At 36.6% G+C, this 24,097-nt stretch overlaps 2 protein-coding genes and 1 pseudogene across 2 annotated transcripts; 1 reads left to right on the forward strand and 2 right to left on the reverse strand.

The window, feature by feature from the left end:
- Positions 1-205: 205 nt before the first annotated feature.
- LOC103952516 (putative 12-oxophytodienoate reductase 11) lies at positions 206-3,210 on the reverse strand. The gene is made up of 5 exons (XM_048582887.1): positions 2,826-3,210; positions 2,261-2,401; positions 2,031-2,161; positions 1,414-1,578; positions 206-1,086 (listed from the first exon to the last, which is right to left on the reverse strand). Exons 1-5 carry the CDS (start codon positions 2,900-2,902, stop codon positions 494-496), a joined length of 1,107 nt encoding a protein of 368 aa, XP_048438844.1. The 5' UTR covers positions 2,903-3,210; the 3' UTR covers positions 206-493.
- Positions 3,211-10,232: 7,022 nt separating this feature from the next.
- Positions 10,233-18,573, reverse strand: LOC103952600 (annotated as a pseudogene).
- Positions 18,574-21,388: 2,815 nt separating this feature from the next.
- Positions 21,389-22,107, forward strand: LOC125476808 (TMV resistance protein N-like). Its single transcript, XM_048583361.1, has 2 exons — positions 21,389-21,949; positions 22,102-22,107. Exons 1-2 carry the CDS (start codon positions 21,389-21,391, stop codon positions 22,105-22,107), a joined length of 567 nt encoding a protein of 188 aa, XP_048439318.1.
- Positions 22,108-24,097: the final 1,990 nt, after the last annotated feature.

Genomic DNA, 24,097 nt, shown 5'->3' on the forward strand with positions numbered 1-24,097 from the left:
CCACAAAATTAGCTTAATCTAAAACATGATAGAAGCTGATATGATCAAGCATCCCATGTTTGCAAACATAAAAGAAGGATCTTTCCAAGTTTAGGAAGGTGGGATCAATTGGTTTGAGCCGCATCTGCTCCAAATATCTCAGGCAAACGGTCAGCTGACAAAATGCGGTCAATGGCTTCAACATCTTGAGAATAAAAGGCACAACTAGGATCAATTGGTTGTACTTTATGTAGGGATAAGAATTGAGTTTCCTCTTTCACAAATGTTACTTATTCATTCCGGCCATTATACGGTCAACACTGAACAGAGTATAACTTTTCCGGCCTCTAAGTCCGGAACCCACCCAAACATTGGACACTACAATACTAGATAATGCAATAAGATATAACGGTACAATACAATATAGTTGAAAATAATCCATCTAAGATAGTATAGACTCAATCGGATGAATCAACGGAGCCCTAGTGTTCAAGCTTCCATCCTTGCGGTAAACTTAAGTGTTGGCTTCAAGAAATGGATAATCAGTGTAACCAATGACGGGATCAGGTATGTAGAATGTCTCTCTGTTGTACTTGTTTAGAGGAGTATTAAGTTCAAATCTCTTTGGCAAATCCGGATTCGCCAAGAAAATACGGCCATAAGCAATAAGATCTGCACGGCCCTCGGCTACAGCACTGTTTCCATCTTCCCTGTCATAACCGCCAGCAGCAATGAAGGTACCATGGAAAGACTTTCTCATGGGAAGAAGACTCTGGTGTGTTTCATCTTTTTCTCCCATTGTCTTCATCCTCGGCTCAACCATGTGACAGTACGCGATTCCATATTTGTTCAGGGCATTGGCCATGTAGAGGCCTAATTCTTTTGGATTTGAATCCCCTGAGTCCATATAGTCAGCAAATGGAGATAATCTAATTCCAACTTTATCTGCTCCTATTTCGTTAGCGACAGCTTCAACAACTTCCAGAGGAAGGCGGCAACGATTCTCTAGAGATCCACCATATTGGTCTGTTCGATCATTCACATGATCTTTCAGAAACTGATCGAGAAGGTAGCCATGCGCCCCATGAATTTCAACTCCATCGAAGCCTACATAACAGATTAACAATTTCAACGTACTGACGGTATTAGAACCTTAAGCATTGTCGCTGAATTACCAAACAAATAATGGTTAGTTAATATGTAGTTCAATAACGAGATGTGAGGGGGCTTGCAGCTCCACGGCAGTGAGCTTTTTACCCACACCAACCCCCCTCAGCCCCTCCCATCTCCCATCACCCAGATCGCCAGAGTTTGAAGAATCCCCCTCCCATCTCTAACTACACCTCTCTGATCAAACACAATTTGTTTTGCATAAGCTTTGAAGCAAATTGAGTTGTTGTAAATTTTGTTTCATTTAACGTAAAGACAAATTACCAGCTTCAATAGAATTCCTTGCAGCAAGTCTAAAATCATTGACAATTTGTGGAATTTCATCTGTCCTTAATCGTCTTGGAGGCGTGAATTCAGAAGCATCAATGCCATTTAATCGTATCGGCTTGTCAGTAGAAGATATTGGAGCTTGCCCATTTGGTTGATAACCTGTAAGCAAGGAGAGAAGAATTACAACCTGAAGTCTAACGACAGTAACAAACATCCACAGAAGCACTCTTTTAAGTGGGAATCCTTTGTTACAAATTACTATAAAATCGCTTGGTCTGATGAACCACACATGCTATATACTAGTTCTGAATTCTGAGTTATGTTAACATCAAACTTCTTCCCATCCAATAATAATAATAACAATGCTTCTGAAACAGCAAGGTCATAAAAGTGGTGTCTTCTTATGTTAAAAACACCAACTCGGAACTTAACAAGTCCAAGTTTTATCGTCATTTGAGCAACAAAGTTGTCAATTATAATCACTCGCTCGTTCTGATGCATAAACCATTATGTTATACATCGAACTTCTTAATCGGTCTAATTATTCACTCATGTTAACAAAGCATTTTATGGTAAAAGTGAGGTCATAAAGGAGTAAGTCAGAAACGCACCGCTATTAGAAACCCTTCCAACATGCCAAATCTGACAGAAGAAGACACCCCCTTTAGCATGAACAGCATCAACAATGGGTTTCCAGGCTTCAACTTGCTCCTTTGTCCATATGCCAGGTGTGTGCGGGTACCTTCGTATATTAAAGAAACAAAAATTTCATCAAACTTTGAAACGAAAGAAGCACCCTCAAATGTTTGTTAGTCTATAAATCTACTGTTGTTGAAATTACCCTTGAGCTGTGTCGGAAACTCCAGTGGCTTCGGTTATGAGAAGACCCCCGTTCGACGCTCTCTGAGAGTAATATAAGATAGCATGTGGTTGAGGAACATTGTTGTATGATCTCTGTCTGGTCAATGGTGCTAAAACAATTCTGGAAAGGAAAAAGAAATTGTAAATTATAAATACAGAGTGATCAAGACGGAATGTGGCCGAGGAAAATTATCGAATGATCTGTATCTAGTCATCAACGGTGAAAATACAATTCTAAAGAGGAAAAACATATAATAAACCATAAATACAACCTTCAGACTTTGTAGGAAGCTTTAGTTTGCTAAGGCTCCCTTGATAACAAATTCGCTTACAGTTTTCTTGTTTTAGTTAAGAAGGAGAAACAAGGGAGGGAGAAGGAATTTGGGACGAAAATGTGTGAAATAAAAACTCTAATTGTAGACTATCTGAATTTGCTTTATGTTCTTCATTTTCGGTATCATTCCATGCACATTATATTAAGATAACGCGACAGAGAAATTGAAAAAAGTAAACAAATAGTAACAATGTATGAAAGTTTTAAGTACCTATGAGAAAGATTGAAGTTTCCCAATTTGTAGGGAGTGAGGAGAGGAATCGTGGGAGGTTGAGCAGCAGAAGACATCTCAGAATTCGAGTCGGTCGTCCGCCACCTGATCTTGCACTTGGCCTTGTATACTGGATTCTGGGATGAAGGAAGGAAGGAAGGAAGGAATGAATGAATGAATACAGGACCTCATTGGGTCTTTATACGTTCGTTAGGAGCTTAAAAGTCCGCCCTGCAGCTTTCCTCCAGAAAAGTCAGAGATGGCTGGGTCCCACATCTCCCCTCCCTTTTATGGAATGGAAGGCTGAAAGCTGTGGTGGTGGTTGCGGCGGCGGACGTCGGTGGGTGGATGATGGATCTCTCCAATGCATTAGGAAGGTTTGATGAGGTGTGTAATTACGTTGAAAATTCACCAGTTTGATGAGGTCTGTAGTTACGTTTACTGGGGGGGGGGGGGGGTGGGTGGGGTGGGTGTGGGGGGTGGTTGTGTGAATTATTTACGGGGGTTGAAAATTCACCAGTTTGATGAGGTCTGTAATTACGTTTACGGGGGTTGAAAATTCACCGGTTTTCCACATGAAAAAGGACGTCCACTGAATTCGGGCGTAATGCTAGCCGCATGTTCATTTCGATTTTGCTTTTTCATCCTGCATTATTAGGCCATGGTTTGAATGGTATATTATTTAGATCCTTAGACCATCTCTAACCCCGACCTAAAACCTAAAATATTTAGTCTAGAAAATTTAGGATCTGTTTAATACTCTACTTGAATCCAACTTTTTAAATTCAAAAACAATTTTAAGTTTTAGACCTTAAAAACTTGTTTGATAGAATTATTTTAAAAAACTGAATTCAAGACTAACTCAAAAATATAGTATATTCTCTAAAAACATAAAAAGTGAGTTTTTAGAGTTTTTAAAGCTAAACTCACTACTTTCTTTTCTCTCCCTTCTCCCCTCTTACTCTAAATCTATCTGTCTCTTTTCTTCTTCTCTTTTTTTTTTTTTTTTTTTTAACCTTTTTCGTCTCTCCTTCAATCTGCTTTCTTTATTCTCTCGGTTCTTTCTCTCACTCATCTTCCTCTCTATCTCATACGATCCTATCTCTTCTTTCACTTTCCTTCAATTATCTCTTACCTTCTTTTCTCCTCTCTCCTCTTTCTCCCTCTCCTATGACCCCCTTCTTTTTAGACTTCTTTGTCTAATTTAAGTCTTAAGATTTAAAAATTTTAAATCGCAAACCAATCAAATTTTTTAGTCTTAAAAAAATTGTTTTCAAAAATTGTTTTGAGAAATGATAAAAAAATGTCAAATAGGATACCAAACAGGCCCTTAGGTTTTAGCCCATAAACAGTTTTTCTACTCCAACCTTTTGGCCTAAAATTTTAGCCCGAGATTATTAAAGAATGAATTTAGACTAATTTTTTTTAAAATTAACTTAAAAAAAAAATATGTAGACCAAGGTTCTAAAAAACGCTAGGCACTAGTCGAGCGGCGGGCTAGCGCCTAGGCGACTAGGCAGGATTTAGGGGGGCGCCTAGGCGGCCTAGGTGGATTTAGGTAAATTTCTTGTATATCTCATAAATAAGTACACATAAAAAATTATACTTGTATAAAATCCATGAATAAGATAGTAAAAGAATGATAAAATACAAAAATAGTATCCAACAAGTGTTCAAAATTTAAAAACACATTAAACATATATCCTATATAACTTAAGACATTTTAAATGGTTATATCTTATTTTTGAAACATAAAAGTAAAAATCCCACCAAAAACCGGTCTTGAGGTCAGAAATCATGAAGACACAATTATGGAAAGATGCATGCATCCTTCCTTCACCATTTCATAAAGCACACCACACTTGACCCCTCCCTTCCACCCATAGTCCCACCCATCACTCAAATCAGCCTAGAGACTCACAAACCATTTTGACAAAATCGGAAACTTTTCTTTTTTTTTATTCTTTCCATCACTCAAATCAGCCATGAGACTCCCAAACCATTTTGACAAAACCAGAAACTTTTCTTTTGTTTTTTTTTTTATTCTTTCCATCACTCAAATCAGCCTTGGGACTCCCAGACCATTTTGACAAAACCGAAAACTTTTCTTCTTTTTTATTCTTTCCTTTTCCTCATCGTCTTCGTTATCTTTATGTTTCCTCTTCTTCAGTTCTTCTTCTTTTTTTTTTGGTTTTCCTTCTGTAAATTCTCCCTTCTTTTTTTCCTTTTCTTCTGTTTTGCGCTTTTAAGTTCCTCTTCTTCGGTTGATTTCAGAGAGGGAATCGCAAAAGCTAAGAAGGTCGTGGTGCACAAAGAGAGGGAGTCGAAGCGGCGAGAAAGCTTTTACGATTCTAAGTATGTGTTTGGAATTTCTTCCCAGGAAACCATTTCACTCCGCCTAGACTGCCACCTAGATAGCCGCCTAGACTACCCAGGCTGCCTAAGAGCGCCTAGGTGGATGCCTAATAGCTCCCCGATTTTTCTTAACGATTTGGAGCTAATCAGATCGGCACACCTACGCCCAGTGCCTAGGCACCGCCTAGGCCGTTTTTTAGAACACTGATGTAGACTATCCTAAATTAATTTTATGAACATTTTAACCTCAAGATATTTAAATTCCGATAAATTTTGAAAAATCACTAAATCGATATATAAAAACCATGATAAACCACATAAACTTAATACAAACGACATTTAATAAACCACATAAACTTAATATAATCGAAAACTCACATAAACTTAATAATGATATCCACCATCTTGACTTGGTGATGGACTTGGGTGATAGTCTTGAGATGAATCATCATCTTGAAATATACTCATTGTGGCATTCTTTCGTAAAATGTCCTTTTGCTTACCACGTAAGCATTTCTTCCTCTCTGGAGTGTATTTGTCGAGGTCCTCCATCATCAAATTAATTTCAAACCTCCCTATCCTCTTCTTCCCTCATGGCCAAATGCATTTGGACCGATTCTTCTTGCCGAGAGATATGGTTTTATTCATTCTTGCAAATCCGCTAGCAAGTTGTGCACTTATCGGATCTTGGGACTTCCCTTTTCTCTTTGCTTCCTTTTGCTTATCTCTACTCGGGAGCCTTGCAAAAGAAGAAGTTGGGGTCATTTGTTTGACACCTTCATTGTCGGCAAAATTCACACCTTCATTGACATCATTTGGGGGTAGACCTTCACTATGAAATAATCTTCCCCATTGTTGGTCCGCATTGGTTCCCCACCTTGGACAAGCCTTGAGGATGTTCCAAGTATGATGCAACTTAAAAGCTTATATTTTTGGTGTAGTTCTTGTCTTGTAAATTGCCATTGCTTTGTCACCCTACGCAACAAATACATAAAAACAATTAGTTGCAAAATACTATTATGTACATGACAAATAAAATATCAACAAAGAAACTCACAATTTCTAAGGCGCCGCTTCCACAAGGCATGTCAACCATGACTCTCTCCAAGCTTCCCTTCCACAAAGTGCACGCTTTGTTGATAATCTTCCACTGATCATAAACACCACCAGCTTCCCTTCAACTGACTTGAAGTTTTCATGGAATTTATCAACGATTTTACTCCACAAAACCTTTCTATTTTGATTCATGTTGATGACACCATCTTAGCTAATAGAAATCCATGCCAAACATAAAGCAATATCTTCATCAAAGGTCCAATTATGACCTCTAACATGCTCTTTTGCCATCTTGAAAAATTTGGAAATGAGAAGAAATGGTAGAAAGAAAAATTGGAAGAATTGTAGGAGAAAGGTGAGTTTTGTGTGGATATTTGAACAAATACATAGGTATTTATAGAGTTTTTGGTTGAATTTTGAGTTAAATTATTTTAGCCGTTGGATTTAAATTTGGACCGTTAGATCTTTTTTTTTTTTTTTTTTTTTTTACCGTTAGATTTGATTATATTCAATCTAAGTCGTTGGATTCAATAAATATATAATATAAAATTAAAAAAAAACATTTGAACATGGACCGTTGGATTAGCCAACGGTCCAATTACCACAGCTGTTGGATGAAGAAAAGTAGCCATTGGCTACAGACAGCTTCTGACAAGCCGGGGGACATGCCCACATGGGTGGGGTCCGCCTCGACTGCATCTTTACCGCGTGGAGCAAGTTGGGTTGGGCGTTTGGCCTTCATAGCTCAGGTTTCAGTCACACAGGCTGGGGTCCACTCTAATTTGTGACCTAAACTTGGGCCGGTATTTGACCCCCATATCAGTTTTGGTTTTAGGTTAATTTTAGGCCATGGGTTGGAGTGGATTTTTTTTTTTTTTTGGGGGGGGGGGGCGGGGAGGGGAGGGTGGGCAGGGAGGGGAATTATAGGTTTTAGCCCATGGTTGGAGTAGGTCTTAAAGCCGTTGGAACCAGAAGGGTTAAAACATAATCCCGTCTAGAATTATAACTTTGTAAAAATATTAATTTTAAATTAACAGTGTCAAATCATATTCATATACTATCTCCAACTAAATGAGCTAAACATAGCCTCATCAATTTCCGATGGATAGCTAGGCTAAAATTCTATGAAGCTCATCAAGCCATCATTTGGCTAAAGGGCATTAGGCTGGCCAAATGTAGCCTCCCTCTTAGCCCTTTGTTGGGGCCCAGCTCCTCTACTGCACTATTTGAGTCAAATTCAATAGTTATGTTTGAAAACATCTAGCGGAAGTTTAATTAAATTAACCAATAAATTTAATATATAAACTTAAAACTAAATAATTATTGAGAGGGTTATGTTTAGCCACTTCGGTGACGGTATATAAGTATGGCCTGATACTGTTCAATCATTTCGGTTGGAGATGGCCTAAGGTTAGAATTTTGAGGATATGTGAGACTAAATGCATGTTAGTTACAAAATGATATTAGTTTAGATCGCTTGAAACATTTGACAATTTAATAAAGAAAAACCAACTTAAAATTCAGGAACCATTAGAAAACTCATTTTCTTTTTTTGTTTTATTAAGTTGTCAAATATTTAAGCTTTTGGATACAAACTAATATAATCTTATGGTTTGTCCTCACAAATCTTCAAAATGAATACTCGATCAATGAAGAATTTATGACAAATTAAATAGTCTAAAAATAAAAGGCTCCAATTAGGGCTAGGTTTGGTTCGAATTGGTTCGGTTTTTTGCCAAAATAGAAACCGAACCAAAATTTTGGTTCGACTCGGTTTATTTTTTTCGGTTTTGGTTTTTTTTTTTGTTCTGTTTCAGTCCGGTTTGGTTTTTTCCCTGATTTTTTTTAAATCCTTTTTTTTTTGTGAAAAATATAAAGAAGAGTAAATATATATTTTTTTTCCGATGAACTGAGAAATTAAATAAGGAACTTGAATTAAAACTAGGGCGACTCGCAATGATGGTTGCATCAAACAAATCATCAATATCTGCAATACGAACAGAAACCTTTGTAAATTATAAAGTCCTTAATGCTGAATAATCCTTTAAGAACCAAAACTTGAAAACCCTAAATCTGCAATACGAACCAAAACAACAACCCATAAATTTACACCAAAATTTCAGTCTCCCTCTCTGGAATTTACCCTTAAAAAAACCCATAAATCGACAAAATAAATAAGAGAGACTGGAGATCTTACCTTGGAGTGAGAAGATCGAGAAACAAAGAGAGAACAATGGAGAAGAATGGAGAAATTGGAGCAGAGACATGGAGCCATGAAAGGAGTCTGGAGGCGCAGGGGACGGGAGAGAGAAGAGGGGAATGAAAAATCTAAAAGGTGTGGCTGCTACTACCAGTGGCTAGGGTTCTGTTGATTTTTAATTCCACAAAAGGCTATAGATTTCAATATTTATAAATAGTTTAGTACTACAATCATAACTAAACAAAACGTGCTGCCAAGTTGGTTTCGGTGAAACTTTTCAAGCAGGAGTGCATGGGTTTTTGAACCCTCATGCCTCTAGGTTCGGTTCGGTTTTTGGTTTTTTGAACCCACCCCTAGCTCCAATCAAGTATCATTGCACAATTAAAATGAAAAATGACAAGGTTGCTAGCTTTTTGCAAAAATATGTTATGCAAGTTCCCTAACGAGTGCTTTTAACACAATGGGCATACCCTCTATCATGTAAAACTTTCTCGAGAAATAAAGTTAAGATTTATTCAGATCTGTTACATGGAAGTTTCTCTTTCTGATCGTTGTTTTTCTATAATCATAATTTTTTGGGCATATAGATTCATTGTAAGGATGAATTACGTTTTTTTTTGTTAGTTTGACAGGTTTCAATTGGGCAAATTTAGATTTTGTCATACATAATATAATTTTATACCGACACCTCTTTTTGGCCAAAATAGGTTGCGTGGAATATTTTGACAAAAAAAAAAATCACATTTGTAAGTAGTGTATTCTTCTGGTGGTTCAAACCATTTCCCCTTTTCTTATTGTAATTTAGAGTAGGAATAACGTTGTATTCAACAAACAATAAAGTCCTTGTGCACATCAAGTAGAATCAAGAAAGGAAAAAAAGGAAGAGAAAAATTTGCCTACAATGGATATTGCTACAATAACATTTTTATCAGGGGTTAATTGGAGCCCAATATAACATTCTAGCATTAACGAGAGACGGTCAGGAATAAAGATTTATATCATCCTTGAATCCCAAACGTAGAATTATCATAACTTGCCACTTTTATTATATGGATAATACTTGCATTTCTTTCTTGGAAGGATGAACTTATTTCATCCATGCAAATAATGTACATTTATCGTACAAAGTTCATAATCAAAACCGTTCAATTTATAATTCTTCATATCCTTACAAAAGAATTGGAGATCATTTAGTTATTCAATTGTATAGAACAAATCAAAGATGTAGGTGTTAAGTAACATATTTAGGATGAACTGTTCATTTATTTGATATGTTTGAATGGATTAAATAATTTCTAATTCGAATGATTTTTTGCACGAATGATCTTCAAATTAAATTAAGAAATTGAACACTGCTGATCATTGAGTTTATATACTTAAGACACGTCATTGGCAAATGGGGAAGACGAATCAAAGATATATCCTAAAGCCAGTTGAATAGATGTACAGTCAAACGTCTAGAGGTTAATTATACTGTTAATTTCCAATAATCATAATATAAGATCATCACAAACTATCTTTATTAAACTCATTGGCATGGGATGCAATCAGTTAGCATGTTCAAGTAACCACAAGCTACAACACTACACTTGAACTTGATACAGATCGAACAATGCAGAAACTTACTATACAAATGATAATTTTACAATCTTATCAGCCAACTTCTGCCCCTTGATTCGTTATTTTCTCTAATTATCCAAACCGTGCAAGAAAAGCAACATGAAAACACGTAAGCAGACTAATGCGGGGATTTCAGAAATATAAGAGTGTACAAGCTTCCATATGCTGCGCGAAACCTATGCAGTGGTGTCAAGGAACGGATAATCAGCGTAGCCAATAACTGGTTCAGGCACGTAGAATGTGTTTCTGTTGTACTTGTTTAGATGAGCATTGAGCTCAAACTTCTTCGACAAGTCTGGTTTAGCCAAGAACCAAGGACCATAAGCAATAAGATCTGCATGACCCTCAGCCACAGCATTGTTCCCATCTTCCCTGTCATAACCACCAGTAGCAATGAAGGTACCATTAAAATGTTAGAATCTAGAGACTATGATCTCTATTGTAAGGAGTGAAGCAAAAATGGAGATGAAAGATTTTTGGAAAATCTCATAGAGTTGCAGAGAGGATATTCACACAGAGCAAAAACTACTTCATTCATTCACACTCAGCACACAAGGCATGTGCAAGAATAAAACCGTCAAGAGGAGAGAGAGATTCTCTCTTACAAAGTTCAATCTCCACCATTCATGTAATGTACCCTATAAGATAGCTATAAGTGGCAACACACACTACTATCACTAAGATTACATCTTAGCTGTCCAATTAGAATATAATCCAATGGCTCACATTTAAATCTGAAATACTAAAAGTTATGCTAATATTTCTCTAGCACAAACACTTACATTCCAACACTCCCTTCTAAGTGTTGTGCTGAGATTACTTCAAGCTTCTTTCTCAAGTATTCGAACCGATCTCTGGCCAATGCCTTGGTACGGATATCTGCAACTTGCTCCTCAGTCTTGCAGTACAGTAGATCAATCTCCCCATCTTGTAATGCATCTCGAATGAAGTGAAATCGTCTGTTTATGTGCCTTGTCATATGATGATGCACAGGATTCTTGGTTATGGCTATAGAAGATGTATTATCATATAGAATTGTTGTAAGCTCAACATGTTCTTCACCAAAATCTGAGAGAACAAACCTCAACCAGATTGCTTGTATAGTGGCTTTTGCTACACTGACATATTCAGCCTCTGCAGTGGATAGTGCAACACTGCTTTACTTGATTGATGCCCACGAAAATACACCTAAACCAAGGTTAAATGCATATCCAGAGGTGCTTTTTCATATCATCCTCACTTCTTGACCAATCACTATCACAGTAGCCAATAAGCATTGCTTCCTTCTCGTTCTCATATGGTATACCATAATCAAAAGTGCCTTAAATGTACCTAAGTACTCTCTTGGTAGTTCCCACATGTTTTCTGATAGGACCAAGCATAAATCTGGCTAACAGACTTGCTACAAACATGATGTCTGGCCTTGTTGCAATCAAACATAACAAGCTCCTAACTATTTGTCTATATAGACTTTTATCAGCTTGTTCACTTCCATCCATCTTAGATAGTTTTTCATTCACTGCAAGAGGGGTAGCAATTGATTTACAATCTTTGAAACCAAACTTATCCATCAATGCCTTTACATACTTCTTCTAGTGCAAGAAGATGTAAGAATCAGTTTGTATCACACCTAAACCCAAGAAATGATGCAACAACCCAAGATCAGTCATTTCATACTGTCTCATCATCTCAGTTTTGAACTCCATCATCAATTTTGTTGAACTTCCAATGTAGATGATATCACCCACATATAAAGAAACAATGAGTATTCCACTTTCAGCAGTCTTCACATATAATGTTGCTTCACTGGGACTTCTTTGAAAACCAGCCTTAGTTAAATAGGAGTTGATTTCTTCATACCAAGCTTTTGGAGCTTGCTTAAGACCATATAATGCCTTCTTGAGTCTGTAAACTCCATCTTCCTTGTTCTTAATCACAAATCTAGAGGGTTGATCAACATATACCTCTTCATGTAATACTCCATTCAAAAATGCTGACTTCACATCTAATTGAAATAGTCTCTACCCTTTCTGTGTAGTCAAAGCAACCAATGTTCTAATTGTATCAAGCCTAGCAACTGGTGCAAAAATTTCATTCAAGTTTATTCCAGGCTTTTCAAAGTAACCCTTTGCAACTAGTCTTGCTTTGTTTTTCTGCACTGAGCCATCAAGATTCAACTTGGTTTTGTAAACCCATTTGACACCAATTACTGGTTTATCAAATGGTCTACTAACCAACTCCCAAGTATTGTTCTTCTCTATCATTGCAATTTCATTCTCCATTGTTTTCTACCATGATTCATCCTTGACAACTTCTTCAAATGTTTCAGGTTCAATGATGCACTAATTGCACCTTTCATACACTTCTGCAATGTTTTTATATTTCAGTGGAGTGTGATCAACATCCTGTGGACCTGAACTTCCACTATCTCCTACAACACCAATTCCAACATGTACTTCTTCACTATTTTCTGGTGTCTCACCATCACCTTCTGAAATCTCAGTTTGAGTCAGACTTGATTCACTAGTTTTCTTTTCTTTTTCAGTAAGCATATCAGTGAGTGGAATTGATATAATACATTCATTTTGTGCCTTCCAATCCCAACTTGCTTCCTCATTGAATACTACATCTCTGGAAATAACGACTTTTCTAGATTCAATGTTATAAAGCTTGTAGCCTTTCTCATAACTTCCATACCCCAGAAACACACATCTTAGGCTAGGCAAATCAAGCTTCTGTCTTTGTTGTTCTGGAACATGTGCATAGCACAGAGAACCAAACACCCTTAAATGCTTAATTCCTGGCTTTCTTCCACTACAGGCTTCGAATGGAGTTTTTTTGTCCAAAGCCTTAGTTGGACACCTATTTAGGACATATACTACAGTGTTAACTGCCTCAGCCCAAAACTCTAGTGGTGTCTTTTTCTCAAACATCATACACTTAGCCATCTCCACAATGGTCCTATTCTTCCTTTTAGCCACTTTATTCTGTTGTGGTGAGTATGCCACAGTGATTTGCCTTTCCATTCCTATTTCTTCACAAAACCTGTTGAACTCAATGGATGTATACTCTCCTCCTCTGTCACTCTCAATTTCTTCAACTTATACCCACTTTGCAATTCAACAGTAGCCTTAAACTTCTTAAAGACATCGAACACTTCATATTTGTATCTCAGAAAGTAAACCCAACACATTCGAGTAAAATCATCTATAAAAGCGATGAAGTACCTATTTCTAGCCTTTGTAACTGTTGGAAATGTGCCCTAAAACCAATCATATGATGATACTTTACGGACATTTCAAACTAATGTAGTTTAAATGTAAAGGGCAAAGATTATTGTTTGAGCCGTCTCATATAAATGTTATATGCTTAAACGATAAGTCCAAGGAATATGTGATTGGAAGAATGCGATCTAAAGAAGTTAGATTCATGAGACCATTCTTTCGTTGACACATCCTAAACGTTCCTGATCATAGGATTGTCAATTGGGCATTGACAGTCCGTTAAGATCAGTACGTGCTATGTCTTCTCTCAGGGAGAGTGACTAGTCTCGAGTCATTGGTGTGTGTGACATCAAGACAAGTACGTAGGTGCTCAATAGAGAATGAGTTCACTGAACACGATCAACGAAGAGTTCTCATATTCATGTCACATGAGAACTCATGGTTGGGATAATGCAAATTAGTCTTTTGACCTGAGGCATCACAGTTGTCTTGTGGTTAGGTCCTTAATCTTTGATTATGTCAACGTCACTCTATCAGGGTGTCCACGGCATCGTTGGGGTTAAGCCACTTAGCCATGGAGGCAGGTGAATGCGCAACAAGGGATCTCTAACCTTCAAACTGTTTGAGGGAGAATACTCTATGATATGATTTAAAATCTCTGGCCAGAGTATGAATGAGATGTTGGAATGCGTTCCAGATCACATTCAAGGTAATCATATAAGTACAAGATTCACATTGGATAGTAGACATGAATAAACTATCAAACCAAACAATGTGGTCAAGAGTATTGTATTAGAGAAAGACCGTATTGCATTTGTAATCCTAAACTGAATAGGTTCTCCACCTCTTCTGATTAGCTTGGGTAACCATGATATGCTGCTAGGTGTCACTCATGGTTTGTGGAAGCCCTAAAAGTGTATTATCACTAACGGGAGAATTGAAAGTAAGTTTCAATTCACAATCGATTTGAAAGAGTTTGAATCGCCCACTGCCTAGCTAAAAGGAACCTAATGGATCGTACACCGTGTAAGGTAGAGTTTGAAGATTCAACGGAGATGAGTAAGAATAATTAAATGGTTTAATTATTTATGGCAAGGATTAATTAATATGATTATTAATCAAACGAATAAGTTCGTTGAAGACCTCGGGATAGTTTTGGACCTTAAGGCCCAATGGGCTTCGAACGTCAAGTCCATTGACTTAAGTTGTATGACAACTTAATGAATAATGATTCACAAAGGCCCAAATAGCCCAATAAATCCCCTTAGGCCGGCCATTTAGAGGAGGGTAGTGAACTTGGCTTAATTGCAAGTTTGCCACTCCATTGTGAGGTGGTATAAAGACATCTTTATAGCCATTTCATCCTTAGGGTTTTCTAGTGAGTAAAGATGAGAACACAAAAACCTCCCTTTGCTCTCAAAGAGGCCGGCCAATCTAGAGGGGAATAGCTAGCAATCTTACTTCCTCTAGGTCACTCATTTCTTCTTCAATATACCTTGGTGTGGAGACTTAGAGGTTCTCAATTTTGGGAACTTGGAGAAACCTTTTCATCCATCCAAATCCATGGATCTAAGATGCAAGGAATGAAGGCCCTCTCTTTGGGTGATTAGCCTTTGCTTATGCAAAGAGGAATCTACAAAGGTGTTGATTTCTCAACTCACTTTGTTTTGAGTTGAGTCTTGATTCACCTATCTACTAGGCTTTGAATTTCATGGGTAAATGTTTTGTTTTAAGTGCATACAAGCATGATTCCGCCTTTAAATTGTTAATTGCATGCTATTGATGTTGCTTAAATGAACATGTTTTTCACAAATTTTCCTTCAGTAACAGTTTGCATTGGTCCACAAACATCAGTGTGTACCAATTCCAGTGGAATAGTGGCTCTACTTATTGTCTCTCTTGGAAAAGAATCTCTGCAATGTTTCCCAAGAATACACCCCTCACACACTTCATTGGTGTTCTTGATTTCTGGCAATCCAAGAACCATTTCTTTCTCCTATAGTAGCCTTAAACTATTGACATTCAGATTCCCCATTCTTCTATGCCAAATCAAAGTTGACTTACTCACACTTGCTCTTAATGCAAAATGCAAATCTGTTTGAAGTTTTAAAGGAAAACTTCTGTTTCCTCTCATTGGCACCTTAGCAACTAGATTAGAGAGAAAGCAGTCATAATAAATTTCAGCCTTATTATCTCCAACAATCAGAAAGTACCCATGCTCCATCATCTGTCCCACACCGAGAAAATTCTCCTTAAGACCAAAGACCATTACTTCTTTGATATACCTCATTCCCATCTTAGTGTCAACCACCAAACTTCCTTTTCCAATAACATCAACCAATTGTCCTGTCCCCATTTCTACTTTTGCAGTTATGCTTCTATCAATATCAACTAGTATATCCTTTCTGCTAGTCATATGATTACTAAAGCCACTGTCCACATACCATACATCTTCCATGGACTTCTTATCAACTGCATTATTAACATAGAACTTGGTTGGTGTAGGAAGAACCTGAGTTGCATAATTCAGCTGTTAAACATTTTTCTTGTTGTTGCAGTCCCTTGCAATATGCCCTATTTTTCCATAACAGTGACACTTAGGTTTGCCTTTAAGAAAACATTCTCCATAATGATATTTATCACAGTGCCTGCAAGGGTTTCTACCATGTTCTGCAACTACAATTTACTTCCTAGATTGGTAAATAGGCTTTTGATCCCACTTTTTAAATTTTGGTTTCCAATTCTTCTGGTATCGATTCCCTTGATTCCCATAAGCATTGACAGGTTTGGGATTCACACTAAGACTTACAAATGCTCTCTCAGTCCTATTCTCATTATGTCTCTCCAATTTATGTGCAAAACTTTTCAACGAGGCAACTACCTCTTGGACCTCAATCACATATATATCCCTTGACTGTTCAATTAAAGAACATATAGGATCATACACGGAAGGTAAACTAATCAACATTTTCTGCACAATTCTCTTTCTAGACAATTCCTCTCCATAACTTCTCATTTGATTTATCAGATCAAACAATTTTGTAAGATAAGCAGGCAAAGACTCATTGTCTCTCATTCTGGTATATTCAAATTCTCTACGAAGACTTTGTAATTTGACACTTCTAACCTGTTTGTCACCATGGAATTCTTGCATCAAGATATCCCAAGCTCCCTTAGAGGTTTCTTCGTGAAAGATTCGAGGGAAAATCTCATCGGAAACTGCTCCTTGAATCAGCCCCAATGCCTTGGCATCTTTCATGAGCTTCTCCGAGAGAGATGTAGCATCACTCGATCCCTCCTTCTCCTTCTTCTTTTCATCAGATTCATTAGCTCCCTTCGAATTTGAGCACTCTACTCCTTTTTCAACAAACTCCCATAACCCATAAGATTTGAATATAGTCTTCATCCTTATGCTTCAGAATTCATAATTCTCGTCGTTGAAGATCAGCGCTCTTATCTCACCACCTCTAGAACCTGCCATGTTAGACACAGATCTTGCAATCAATTTCTTCAAATTTCAACTCGTTTCCTTCACAGATTCAATCGCCCAGTGTTAAGCGACCAAACTTGGCTCTGAGGCCATGTTAGAATCTAGAGACTATGATCTCTATTGTAGGGAGTGAAGCGAAAATGGAGATGAAAGATTTCTCGAAAATCTCATAGAGTTGCAGAGAGGATATTCACACAGAGCAAAAATTGCTTCATTCATTCACACTCATCACACAAGGCATGTACAAGAATAAAACCGTCAAGAGGAGAGAGAGATTCTCTCTTACAAAGTTCAATCTCTACCATTCATGTAATCTACCCTATAAGATAGCTACAAGTGACAACACACACTACTATCACTAAGATTACATCTTAGTTGTCCAATTGGAATATAATCCAATGACTCACATTTAAATCTGAAATACTAAAAGTTATGCTAATATTTCTCTAGCACAAACACTTATATTCCAACATAAAAGCCTTTCTCATGGGTACAAGACTGTGGGGGCTATCACATTTTTATCCAGCTGTCTTCATCCTAGGCTCAACCATATGGCAGTACAGGATCCCATATTTGTTCAACGAATTGGCCAGATAAAGGCCCAACGCTTTCGGATCTGAATCCCCTGATTCCATATAGCTGGCAAATGAAGATAATCTAATTCCAACTTTATCTGCTCCCATCTCATTAACAACAGCTTCAACGAGTACCCGAGCAAATCGACAACGATTCTCCAATGATCCCCCATGTTGGTCTGTTCGATCATTCATTTGATCTTTTAGAAACTGATGATCAATAAGGTATCCATAGGCCTCATGAATTTCTACTCCATCAAAGCCTGTATGTCAGACAAACCATTTCAGTGCACCAAATATTATTTGTAATCTAGCATGAACTATTGTCGCACATCTAGTTAAACTGCAATTAACTACATTTGTAAGATTAGATATGGTTTGTTTGCTTCTGTTGGAAGTAATTTTGAATTCTCGCTAATTTTATTTCGTACTTCAGTAAATACAAATTACCAGCTTCTATAGCGTTCCTTGCAGCAAGTCTGTTCATCTGTCCTTAATTGCCTTGGAGGAGAAAACTCAGCGACATCAATGCCATTAGATCGTATTTGGGGGGTTGGTGGCTTGTCAGTAGAAGAGATTGGAGCTTGCCCATTTGGTTGAAACCCTGTAAGAAAATATTGATAGAATCACAATCCGAAAGATTTCTTTTACAGGAATATCAAGGCAGCTTTCTGATGCTTCAATGGCCTAACTTTTCACTTATGATCCAAACGCTTTAAATGACACAAAGTGAAGTCATAAAAGCGTATGTTAGAAACGCACCGGTATTTGAAACCCTCCCCACATGCCAAATCTGACAGAAGAAGATGCCACCTTTAGCATGAACAGCATGAACAAAGGGTTTCCATGCTTCAACTTGCTCCTTTGTCCATATACCGGGAGTATCTGGGTACCTTCGCATGTTAAAAAAAAATAAAAATGTTATCAAACTTTGAAATGAAGAAAGTACACATCTTAATGTATGTTTTCCATCTAAAATTTGACATAAAAGAAACTTGAAAAAAAGTTAATGTTTGTGAAGTTACCCTTGAGCTGTGTCAGAAACTCCGGTGGCTTTTCTCTGTGAGTAATATAAGATGGCATGCGGCTGAGAAACATTTTTGTATGGTCTTTGTCTAGTCAATGGTGCTAATACAAGTCTGCAGAAGGCAAGGATATCAACAGAATACACCTCTACATGGCCTATGACATGTCTGACATCATCAGATCTTGCTAAACAGAACAAGATTTAAGTAATACGACCAAAAATCGAGAAAGGAGATATACTTTTCATAGCCAACTGCATCGAATACCAAAGATGAATTTAGTAATTTCCGATCAAGATCAAGTACTAACTCAGGAGTGATGAGTGGTTCTGAGTTCACAACCCATGATGTACCATTTAGGTCTTGGGAAACGATATCTAATCGTATGTCAGTCGGTTCTAGGGATCATCTATGCATATATTTGGTTTCAAGGTCTGGGGCTTACAGCAAATATCAGTAACATCTATCCTAGTTTATTTTCTTTAAGAGTTGACTACTTTAGTTGCTAAGATATAGTCACAACTTCAAAGATACAACGGGTGTATACTGCACTAGCGCATCTAGGAATTCGACAATCAAACAATCTTGAACAAAAGCAAGTAATTCGTGGCTAACATCAGGACAAACTGACCCAAAAGTTGCAGCACATTATCTGTTGCAACTCAAACTCGCAAACGAAACCAGGGTTATCCAACCAATCAAACTAAACCAATTCCAAGCTTTACAATTCTACAAGTAATGTGAACATCCAAATGTTAAATAACAAACCATCCCATTAAAGTTAATGCTTTTAATTCTGAAAATTCAGGATTCTTGCGTAGACAAGCACAAAACTGCCCAGTAACCTGCACATTTCCAAAAAAAAAAGCAGTAATTTCATTTTTCTTGTAAAAAACCGGGAATTTCTGCAACCCTGTTTCCAAATGAACAAAACCCACCAGCCCAAATCTCAACTACTCAAGCAGAATAAGGGGGTGCATTTAATTGGAATTTTAAGAGATTTTAATTCTTTTAATGAATTTGGAGTATTCAATTAGGATTTTCAGTGATTTTCTAAAATTTATTCAATCAAGATTTTAAGACAGAGTATTAAATCTAAATTTTACTGTTAGATTTGATCATATTAGATCTTAGCCGTTAGATTTAATAAATTATAAATATAAAATTAAAAAAATACACGAATATAGTGGGCCAGCCCCACTAACCCAGGGGCATCCAAGCCTAAATTTGCCTCATAAATGAGTATTGGGTTAAAACTCATATTTGCCCCAAAGGTTGGAGTAAGTTGGGATAAGTTTAGAATCTAAAATTTGAGTTTTACTCAAAGGGTTAGAATAGGTCTAAGGGGTACATTCAATTTGGATTCTAATAAATTTCAACGGAATTATAAATTCTCATGGAGTTTATGAATTTTAATTGATTACTCAAGTGAATTGTAAAGGAATTCTACATGAATTTTGTTACAGATTTTAATGGATTCTCTAATTTTGTTTCGGAGTTTAATGGATGTTGATGCAATTTTTATGCGTTCACTTTTTTTATAGAATTTTCATTTGAAACACACTTCACCTTATTAATCTATTCCAATTACTCCAATTAATGAGGCATATGACGCTTTATTGCAATGACAGAAATCAATTATACCTATGTACCTTGGTGCAGTTTCTATCCCCATGCAGTCCCTTCCTTCCTAGACTCAATCTACTACCTATGTTACCTTTCATCTTTTTTACCATAAAAACAAGTTGCCATTCACACGGAGGGATATTTTCATCAACCCACTTCCTAGAGCTCGCTGCAATCAACTTGCACGAATGCAAGATGCGTTTTATCAGCAATGTTGGAGTCAGGTCTTGAAGAGAAAGAAGTTGATTTTAAGTTTGATTTTGATAAGGGTTGTTGAAGAATTGAAGAAAAATGATTGATGGCATAGATATTTGTAGCTTTATGGATGGTGGGTGCGCACGTTTTTTCTAGGTTTTTGGTTCCTTATTACTTAAATTTACTAAAAATTCAATGATTGTTTAACATTGTACTACGTGTTTTGTGTCGGTTTTGTTGTGATGATTGTATAGGATAATTGCTAAAGACAATAGTTTTAGTCTATTAGGTCCTTCTGCATAGATACTGTTCTAAAATTTTTGTTTAGAGCCAACCAACGTCTCGATTAATCCCTAAGCTTTTGAAAAGAAATGACGCTTAGACCTATTTAAGCATCCGCCTAGCCCAATCAAACCCGTCTAGATCACAACTATCATTTAATAGAAAATAAATAACTTTCATTTTGCATTTTAATTGTTTCAATAAATTGTAAAAGACTTGTTAGATACTTAGATGGACACACATTATATGATTGTTCTTCATGTCTTCATTATGTTGTAATACTTTGTAATCTATATGTCATTCTATTTTGCAATTTATGTATTGCAATGAAATTATGAATTTTTTAAGTTTAAGCAGACACGTAATTATACAATGTATAATAAATTTTTGTTATATCTACCTTACCACCTAAACGCTAGATCCTTGCTCGCCGCCTGACTAACACCTAGCATCTTTTTTAATCTTGCGCACAGAATTTCATGACCCCCATTATTTAATTTCATAGCTTCACTCTGGAAGGTTAAAGTGAAGGCATGCCTTAAATAACCAAAAACAGATTTATGCAATTTAAACATTGATTGTAACAGAGGGGCAGTTAGAAGCCTATAATCCAATCACTATTAAGCATTCATTCACTAGACACTTGTATCACTGTATGTATTTGGGGCATGGGTGGTATTGGCAAGACCACCCTTGCTAAAGTTGTATTTCAACGACTCTTCTAAATTAGAAGCTTCTTGTTTTCTTTTAAATGTTAGGGAGGGAGAACAAACAAAAATTCTAAAACAATTGCAAAAGACACTTCTTGGAGAGACATTAAAGGAAGAAGGTCTATCCATAGGATCAACTAGTGTTCGAAAAAGACTTAACCACACGAAGATCCTCACTGTTCTTGATGATGTGAGTAGTTCAATGATGGAACGTTTAGCTGGCGATCGTCTTCCGTATAGCACTAGAAGTAGAATCGTTATCATAAGTAGAGTTAGGGGCATACTTAGGCATACTATTGAAGAGGATAATATATACAAGGTTGAGGTATTAAAACTGGATGATGCTCTTCAGCTCTTCTGTTCACGTGCTTTCAAGAATAACAGTACTCGTAGAACAAATTATAAGGAGTTGGCAAAAAAGGCTGTGCATTATGCTAGAGGTGTTCCTTTAGAGTATGATAGATTGGGTAAAAATGAGAAGGAGATATTTCTGGATGTAGCATGTTTTCATAAAGGGTGGCCTATGGAGTATGTAAAACAAAGGTTAAATGTTTGTGGATTGTTTGGGACAACCAGAATTAGAATTCTCATTGATATGTCTCTCGTATCAATTGATTCAAAATGGGGAAGGAAAACCATAGAGATGCACGATTTGCCACAAGAAATGGGAAGGACAATTGTTCAGAAAGAATGTACTAAGGATCTCGGAAAACCGGATAGGTTGTTCATTGATAAGGATGTTTATCGTGTATTGAAGAGTAACATGGTAAGAGCCAAATGCATTAAAAAAATTCTTTTCATTTTTAGGGAAAGAAAAAATTACAAACTTTAGATGATAATTGAACTAAGTAATACTAATTTATAATAAAGAAGTCAGGTTGTTAATAGATGAATTTGATTGAATTTTTATTGTGTTAGTGTTAGGAGGAGGATACAATTATCTTACTAGACTACGACACTTGTACATCATTCCCATCGCAAGTACTCATTTTCCAAATGTGCATTACATTTGCTTTGCAAATTTGATTTAAAAATTTTGGTCTTCCTAGCATTATCCTGAAAACATATATATTCACATATGAACTTTGTTCTTATTGTGAGGAAACTCTAAATGTTGAAGCCATATTCTTTAATTGGTCTATGATTGAGGAGCGACCGTTGAAACGTGTAGACTTCAAAAAGATGTCTAACCTAATAATAATGCTAATTGTGGTTGAATCTGAAATATTTGACTGCAAATTCATTGGTTCTCTAGACCTTTTTGATTCTCTTCCTTGTCTTTATTGGCCAGATATCCACTGGAATCTTTGCCGTCAAATTTTACCCTGAAAAATCTAGTTGAGCTTCATATGCCCGTATGCAATTTTAACATTGGTTGTATCAACAAGAAAGATGTACATAATGAAATTCGAGTAGAAGAACCAGAGAGCCTGATGAGTACAACTTGAAAGAACTTAGAAGCCTATATGGGAACTCAAATGGTGAAGAACCGGATTCAATGAGAAGGAATAGGAGGAAGAAGAAACGGCCCATGTTTAAACATTATAGAAAAGAAACTGATCTTAGTATCATAGAGTTTGATTTGGGGGTGGTTTTTCCTGTTAGACTAAACGTATAAACCAAGATCGTGAATTATGAATCACAGCCATCAAAACACAAACCATAGGTCATAACTATTGTACAGCTCTTACCTGCAGATGCACCAGAAGAAGAAGCCATAGTCGATCTCAGTAGCAAAACAAGTAGTAAACGTTCTCCTCTTTCCAGATTTAAAATGTTCAAACAAATAATAGGTCTTAGTCCGAGACAGAGTGTAATATCTTTGAAAGGATAGGCCACTATATATATAGAACATAATCCTAGCCAAGACAAATAAGGATTTTCCTATTAAAATCCATACAAAAAACTGAAATTGTTTACAATAGGTGAATCAGTTCCTTGTTCAATTTGAATCCTAGAACAACATGGATTGATAATCCATACTTGTTAAGACTTTCTATCAAACTTTAGACGAATAACCGATTCTCCAGACTCATACTCATGCTCATATTCTTACATTTCCAAGTTCCAAGGAATTCAAAGAAGCTGTGAGATGACACTTTCATAACAATTGCAGGTCTTACAAGTTAACCACAAATGATTGGTACATGGTTAAGGCTCAGATTCATGCCCTTGGCAAGTGTATGCTTCTAATGACCAATCTGATAGACATTCTCCTTTATATGTAAAAACATTTGTTCCAAATCACACTTGTGGAAAAAGATGAAAACAATAGATATGCTGATGGTATGAAGATCAATACCTTTATTTATTTATTTCGAACAAAGGATATATATATATATATATATGTGTATATATATATATATATGAAAATCAATCCTAAAATCGATGTTAAGACAATGAAAGCTACAATGAGGGATTATCCATTCTAATCCCTCTCCAAATGATAGGATTGTGAGGGACAAGTTTGTTTCATTCTAATCCCCTATAAATTTTAATAGTTATTACTTTAGTCTAAAGTAGGGGAGGTGGTACTGTGCAATTTTGGGGTACATTTAAGTTTACTTACGAAATTGCCACTGAGTCTCTCTGCCCCCTCATTTAATTTTATTTTCAAAATTGTCACTGGATTTAGATGGGGCTTTGGGTCTTTGGGCTGGAATTTCCGTTCAGATTGGAATTTTCATTTTTCGATCCACACTTTGATCATCCGCTAGATCGCCGGTTGTGTGGAATTTGGTGAGGGGATGGGTTACGTGTCCATCATCATCAAAAGGTCTGCTTCGACTGCAATCTCTCGACTTTTCATTCCGTTTCAACTTCTCTCTCATAATAGCCTCTGCTTCAGTCACTCTCGATCAAAATCCTTCAAAATTTATAAATTTTTGAATACATATAGATTTTCATAATCTCA

The sequence above is a fragment of a genome, unplaced genomic scaffold (assembly GCF_019419815.1).
Source record: "Pyrus x bretschneideri cultivar Hongxiangsu unplaced genomic scaffold, Pyrus_bretschneideri_v1 Contig2, whole genome shotgun sequence".
Taxonomy (NCBI): Eukaryota; Viridiplantae; Streptophyta; class Magnoliopsida; order Rosales; family Rosaceae; genus Pyrus; species Pyrus x bretschneideri.

Excerpts from the sequence above, each read along its gene's own strand:
- LOC103952516 (XM_048582887.1), bottom strand. The coding sequence starts at position 2,902 with ATGTCTTCTGCTGCTCAACCTCCCACGATTCCTCTCCTCACTCCCTAC. Across the intron at positions 2,162-2,260 it reads GTTTCCGACACAGCTCAAGG|GTACCCGCACACACCTGGCA; the intron begins GTAATTTCAACA and ends TAATATACGAAG. Across the intron at positions 1,579-2,030 it reads TGGAAGGGTTTCTAATAGCG|GTTATCAACCAAATGGGCAA; the intron begins GTGCGTTTCTGA and ends CCTTGCTTACAG.
- LOC125476808 (XM_048583361.1), top strand. The coding sequence starts at position 21,389 with ATGGAACGTTTAGCTGGCGATCGTCTTCCGTATAGCACTAGAAGTAGA.